At 37.4% G+C, this 7,217-nt stretch overlaps 1 protein-coding gene across 1 annotated transcript; it reads right to left on the minus strand.

Moving 5' to 3' along the window:
* Positions 1 to 202: 202 nt before the first annotated feature.
* On the minus strand, positions 203 to 6,932 carry LOC115228871 (zinc finger protein 98-like). The gene is made up of 3 exons (XM_036499037.1): positions 6,886 to 6,932; positions 2,725 to 4,006; positions 203 to 210 (listed from the first exon to the last, which is right to left on the minus strand). The coding sequence occupies exons 2-3, from the start codon at positions 3,608 to 3,610 to the stop codon at positions 203 to 205; spliced, it is 894 nt and encodes a 297-aa protein (XP_036354930.1). The 5' UTR covers positions 3,611 to 4,006; positions 6,886 to 6,932.
* Positions 6,933 to 7,217: the final 285 nt, after the last annotated feature.

Here is a 7,217-nt window from a genome sequence, read left to right on the forward strand (position 1 = left end):
CCAAGTTAGAGAAGGGGTGCGTATTATACACAAGGTTTAGGTTTTTCAGAGGTACAGCTCCCTAAAAATCCCCTGCGTATTATACTCAAAGATTTACGGTACATCACATGCATAAATCGTATTTTTCCAATAGTGTTTCGATTACACTGTTCAATAAATAAAGAAACTTCATGCATACTTTCAATAAAAATACCAATATTGATCAAATTACTGGCAATATCAAAGAGGAAAATAAGGATATAAGAAAAATATGGTAGCACACTTATTGAATTGTGAATATCAAAAAATGAATTTAGGCATTGAAAAAAATTGCTGTTTTGTATGTAAACACACGTGCTTTTGTTGTGTTTGTTCCTTCTCGAGCCATGTCTGGCTCATAAGGGCCGGTTTCCCGGTTTCCTTGGCATATAGGTTCCCCACCTGAACGGGATGCCGGTCCGTCACAGGTGAGCAGCAAGATGCAGGAAGAAAGAGTGAGAGAAGTTGAGAAAGTTGTGGCAGAAGTTTCGCTATTACCTTCTGCCGGAGCCGCGTGGAGCTTAGGTGTTTCGCTCATAAACACACACATTGTCCGGTCTGAGATTCGAACCCGCGATACCTCGACCGCGAGTCCGCTGCTCTAACCACTAGGCCATGTGCCTCCACATGTGGCCTAGTTATTAGGCTGTTGCACTTACAATTGGTAGATTGTGGATTCAATTCTCTTGTTTGTTCCTTCTTGAGCCATGCCTGGCTCATAAGGGCCAGTTTCCTGGTTTCCTTGGCGTATAGGTTCCCCACCTGGATGGGACGCCGGTCCATCACAGGTGAGCTGCAAGATGCAGGAGGAAAGAGTGAGAGAAAGTTGTGGCGAAAGAGTCAGCAGAAGTTTCGCCATTACCTTCTGCCAGAGCCGCGAGGAGCTTAGGTGTTTCGCTCATAAACACACACATCGTCCGGTCTGAGATTCGAGCCCACGATCCCTCGACCGCAAGCCCGATGCTCTAACCACTAGGCCATGTGCCTCCACACACGTGCTTTTTTATGCAACTTCTTTTGAGAGTATGATTTGCCAGAGATATTGCAGTGATATGGTTTCGTTCTTGTGTGTGTATGTTGGGGGCTTCATTAAGTTTCCATTTCAAGAGAATGATTCACAACAGATACGGTTTCACACTGATATTTTTTCTCGCATCTTTTCCGTTTGACCGGCAGTTTTTTAAAATAATTTCCACGTAACTAAACACTTTTAAACTTCGTATACTGGTAGAATGTGTTTATTCCTTTATTCTCTTGAAAAACGCCGCCGCTGTGGTGATCTCATTCTCGCCCACAACATCATAAGCAGGAAGTGTAACCTCTCAAAAGAGCTGTTCTTCACTCCTGCTCCAGAGCGTCAGCTGCGGGGTCATTCCGAAAAGCTCTACCTGCGACGATTTCATCTCAATCGAAGGAGAGGAGCTTTCTCCGTCCGGGTTGCGGATCCGTGGAACAAGCTGCCAGACGAGATGGTGTAGATGCCGATGACCGCTTTGTTCAAAGCCTCCCTGGACTTCAAGTGGCCTGAACTCTTTACATGAACACCACCCTGTACTTAACTCCATGTCCCCCTACATGGCCTTGCTATTTGCTTTTGAGCCAAATTAACTAACTAACTAACTAACATAAAACATCTTTTTCTCTTGGCTTTATTGAGAAAATTCTATAATTTGTAAGATATTTGTTGTTTTTTTTCTTCAATTTCTGCAATTTCAACCAATCACTGACGTCTATTGAGGTAAAAAAACATTCCGTGTCGTATGAATATGTCCCTCGTTTAAGAAACAGATTGGGTTTATTTACATTTCTGAAGAAAAAAGATACCCTTCCCCCACCCCTAACTAACTCTAACCCTAAAACAGATTGAAATGCAATAGATCAATACTAGGGTCATAATTATGGGTGACAATTTCATATGACACCACTAGAAAAAACTGCCGTTCAAACTGAAAAGATCCTTTTTTTCGTCACAAATGTAAATAAACCCAAACTGTTTCTTAAACGAGGGACATATTCATACGGCACAGAATGTTTTCACCTCAATAGACGTCATTGATTGGTTGAAATTGCAGAAATTGAAGCAAAAAAAAACAACAAATATCTTACAAACCATAGAATTTTGTCAAGAAAGCCAAGAGAAAAAGATGTTTTATAAACACATTCTACCAGTATACGAAGTTTAAAAGCGTTTAGTTACGTGGAAAATATTTTTAAAAACTGCCGTTCAAACCGAAAAGTTCCCAAATATCTTACAAACTATAGAATTTTCTCAATAAAGCCAAGAGAAAAAGATGTTTTATAAACACATTCTACCAGTATACGAAGTTTAAAAGTGTTTAGTTACATAGAAATTATTTTAGAAAACTGCCGTTCAAACCGAAAAGATCCGAGAGAACAATTTACCACAGATATTGGTGTTTAGTTAAGTTTTCATTTCAAGAGAATGATTTACAACAGATACATCACACTGATACGGTTTCTCTCCTGTATGAATGCATTTATGAGTAGTTAAATTACCGCTTTGAGAGAATGATTTATCACAGATATCACAATGAAATGGCTTCTCTCCTGTATGAATACGTCTATGTTTGGTCAAGTTACCACTTTGCGAAAACGATTTACCACAGATATCGCAATGATATGGTCTCTCTCCTGTGTGAATTCGCTGGTGTTTAGTTAAGCAATGCTTTAGTGAGAAAGATTTACCACAAATGTTGCAGTGGTTTGGTTTTTCACCTGAATGAACGAATTTATGAGACATCACGTTACGATTTTGAGAGAATGACTCTCCGCAGATATCACACTGGTATGGCTTCTCGCCCGTATGAATACGTTTGTGTGTAGTGAGGTTAGTTTTCTGAGAGAAAGATTTACCACAGATATCGCAATGATACGGCTCCTCTCCAGTATGAATACGTTTATGAGTAGTCAAATCGCTACTGTGAGAGAATGATTTCCCACAGATATCACAGTGATATGGTTTCTCTCCCGTATGAATACGTTTATGAGCAGTTAAGTTACTACTTTCAGAGAATGACTTAACACAGATATCACACTGATATGGCTTCTCTCCAGTATGGCTACGTTTGTGTTTCGTTAGGAGATGCATAAGTGAAAACGATTTACCACAGATATCACACTCATTCGGTTTTCCCCCGGTATGAATGTATTTATGAGACGTCAGGTGGTGATTCTGAAAAAAAGATTTACCACAGATATCACAGCGATATGGCTTCTCTCCCGTATGAACACGTTTGTGGATAGTGAGAAAAACGTTTTGAGAGAACGATATACCGCAGATATCACAGTGATATGGTTTCTCCCCTGTATGGATACGCTTGTGAGTTGTTAAGTTCCCTTTCTGAGAGAATGATTTACCACAGATATCACAGTGATGTGGCTTCTCACCCGTATGAATACGCTTGTGCATAGTGAGATAAACATTTTGAGAGAAGGACTTACCACACGTGTCACAGTGATATGGCTTCTCCTCTGACCGATTACACTTATGGCTATTCAAGTTCCGTTTCTGAGAGAATGATTTACCACAGATATCACAGTAAAATGGTGATTTTTCTATCCCCTTCAGCATATCTTCACTTAAAATTAACCTTTTATAAGTCCTTCACATTAATTAATTTTCCTTTACCTTTCTTCTTTCACCACAATAGACACATAGAATTCTTGTTTTTGTTCTTGTATAATATTTCTTACAAATATTTTACATTTCCCATCAACCGCAATCTCCACCGATATCTGAAGAAGCTGCAAATTCCTTTGTAAATTTATTAACAAGTCCATGTTGCACATAATTCAGACAGTGAAAGAGAGAGATATCGCTGTTCACCTCTGTAATTCCCCACAGAGTTAGAGAAACAGTATTACATCTGGTTTGTATAACATGTTCTTTTAGTCTTTTAAAAGACAATTCAATATCGATGAAGGGCCTGATGGAGAAATGATCATTATGCCAATATCATCTGATATTCTGAAATAAAAGAGAAAGAAAATGGTAAGATATAGAAGATATTTAAACAGCAGAGACACAATAGAGGACATTTTATTACTTTTCTATAACAATAATATAGACACAATGTGAAGGCGCATGGCTCAGTGGTTCGTGAGGTTGTGAGTTCGAATCCCGGACAAAATCAAAACATTTCACTTATCGAATTTCCGTGGGTTGTGGAGTATAGATATTTTCAACTTGAAGAAAAATATCCTTGCATATTTCGTTTGTGTATGTAAAATCCGTGCTTCGTTTGTGTATGTAAAATCCGCAAATTTCCAAGCAGAAAACAGAATCGAACTGTCATTTGCTTCCACGGAAATAGCCGAAGTGAAATGTTTTGATTTTGTCGAGTTATAATCGAAAGAATGCCGATAATTTCCTATTTGAAGATCGTAAAATCGAATTTGTTTTAGTCTCAATTTCATTCCAATTCGATTAGTATATATCGTGGACGCCCAGCTGCTCCTTGTTTTATTGTGTATTCCAACGAAATACATTTCGTTTTCGGATTTGGTTTGCAAGATTCTTTATATGAGTTCGTGTGTTGAAGCATATTCTGTTGTGTCTGGGGAGAGTCGTTTGCTTCTACGGAAACACCCGAAGTGAAATGTTTTGATTTTGTCGAGTTATATCGAAAGAATGCCGTTTAAATTTCATTTCATCTCGATTAGCATGTCTTGGGGGACACCCTGTTGTTCTTCGTTTTATTGTGAATTCCAACGAAATACTTCCAGATCATCAGATAACATAGTAATTCAACATTGCAACTATTACAACATCAACACTGTTTTATTGTGAATTCCAACGAAAAACATTCCGTTTTCGGATTCGGTTTGCAAGATTCTTTATATGAGTTCGTGTGTTGAAGCATATTCTGTTGTGTCTGGGGAGAGTCGTTTTTTTTGTGCCTTATAAGCTAACACACTCACCGGTAAAATTTCCACTTATTTCTTAATTTTATTTCCCTAAAATTTCTGTTGCGTCTTGCAACCTTTTCAAAAGGAAAATAAAAATAAGAAATAAGTGGAAATTTTACCGGTGAGTGTGTTAGATTATAAGGCATAAAAAAAGAAAATGACTCTCCCCAAACAACGAAATACTTAAAGATCATCAGATAATCAATTAAAGCCATACAATTACGATGCTGGTTCGATCTTTCTCAGATTCAGCTACTTGTATTAGATTATAAGACACAAAAAGAAAATGACTCTCCCCAGACACAACAAAATATGCTTCAACACACGAACTCATATAAAGAATCTTGCAAACCAAATCCCAAAACGAAATGTTTTTCGTTGTAATTCACAATAAAACAGTGTTGATGCTGTAATATTTGCAATGTTGAATTGCTATTTTATCTGAAGATCTGGAAGTATTTCGTTAGAATTCACAATAAAACGAAGAACAGCAGGGTGTCCCCCCCCCCCCCAAGACATGCTAATCGAGATGAAATGAAATTTAAACGGCATTCTTTCGATATAACTCGACAAAATCAAAACATTTCACTTCGGGTGTTTCCGTAGAAGCAAACGACTCTCACCAGACACAACAGAACATGCTTCAACACGAACTCATAAAAAGAATCTTGCAAACCAAATCCGAAAGCGAAATGTATTTCGTTTTAATTCTCAATAAAACAGTGTTGATGTTGTAATATTTGCAGCGAAATACTTACAGATCAGCCCATAATCAATTAAAGCCTTACAATTACGATACTGGTTCGATCTTTCTCAGATCCAGCTACTTGTATTGCTTTGTGTCCTCGCCGTGGATTGTTGAACAATTCTCAAATATGTCCAGGGCGAAACTCGATTAAATATAAATCAAAACATTTCACTTCGGCTATTTCCGCGGAAGCAGATAACAGTTCGATTCTGTTTTCTGCTTGGAAATTTGCGGATTTTACATACACACGTGAAACGGGTAAGAACAAATATGCAAGGCTTTTTTTTCTTCTAATTTCGTTATATCTATACTCCACAACCCACGGAAATTCAATAAGTGAAATGTTTTGATTTTGTCCGGGATTCGAACTCACAACCTCACGAACCACTGGGCCACGCGCCTTCACATTGTGTGGTGATCTTTCGTCTCTAGTAGACCTTTCCGTCGATTTCCGTAAAAAATTTTTTTTTTTTACATATGGGCTTGCGGGAACTTTTGAAGTAATATACATACATATACACATACACCGAGTAAAAAATTTCAGTTATCTCTTTCTTTCACACATTACTCTCTCTGTCTCTTCACACACACTAACAGAAGCACTTCACTTACACAACATACTGTCTGTCTCCCACACCCCATCAAACACACACACACACATATACATCAATGCTCCCATGCACGGTAACTTCAAAAGAACTTCCCTCGTCATACAATCGCTTTCTCTTAGTCTCTTTCGCTCTCATTACTTCAAAAGTTCCCGCAAGCCTATATGTAAAAACAAAATTAATTTTTTTACGGAAATCGACAGAAAGGTCTACTAGAGACGAAAGATCGCCCATTGTGTCTATATTATTATTATTATAGAAAAGTAATGTCCACTGTTGTGTCTCTGCTGTTTTCCCTCCCTTTTCCCTCGCTGTTCTTAGTGTATTCCACTTATAATTACCAAATGCTTTATCAAAATAAACTTGTTGGATCGCTATGATTTTACGAACATCAAATAGGAAATTACATCGTGGATATATAAATATATACATATGTCCAAACATATGTACATATTTAATATTAGTAATTCAAATTTTCATTCATTAATATTATATACATCGTTAAAAAGTGACTACTACGGGTATAATTAATACTAATTGTATTATACAATTAATAAATCAAATCAGACATTAATTACCCACTCCCGGATAAAGGACTTACTTGTATTTCTCCATAAATTTCTCATGTCTAATATTTTCTCTAAATAAATCCAGTCTCTTATTTTCTTGCTTTGGTTTTTCATTCATAAACTGAAATTTCACAACAGATTTTACAAAACCTGGCTCGGGATAAACGAAACGAAGAAAACACTTGTTCAGGTAGTATCACCTGGTTTCTTCATCTCTTCATCCTTTTAGACTTCCGTTCGAGAAGTACGTTAAAAATAAGAACTGTTTTTCATTTGTTCCTCAAACTAATTTAGAGCCAGTTCGATACCTCTTCTCCTCTAGAAACATGGGATCTTTTCGGTTTA

The sequence above is a fragment of the Octopus sinensis genome, unplaced genomic scaffold (genome assembly GCF_006345805.1).
Source record: "Octopus sinensis unplaced genomic scaffold, ASM634580v1 Contig11213, whole genome shotgun sequence".
Classification (NCBI taxonomy): Eukaryota; Metazoa; Mollusca; class Cephalopoda; order Octopoda; family Octopodidae; genus Octopus; species Octopus sinensis.

Bases quoted from the DNA above. Each gene is read 5' to 3' on its own strand.
- LOC115228871 (XM_036499037.1), bottom strand. From the start codon at position 3,610: ATGCTGAAGGGGATAGAAAAATCACCATTTTACTGTGATATCTGTGGT.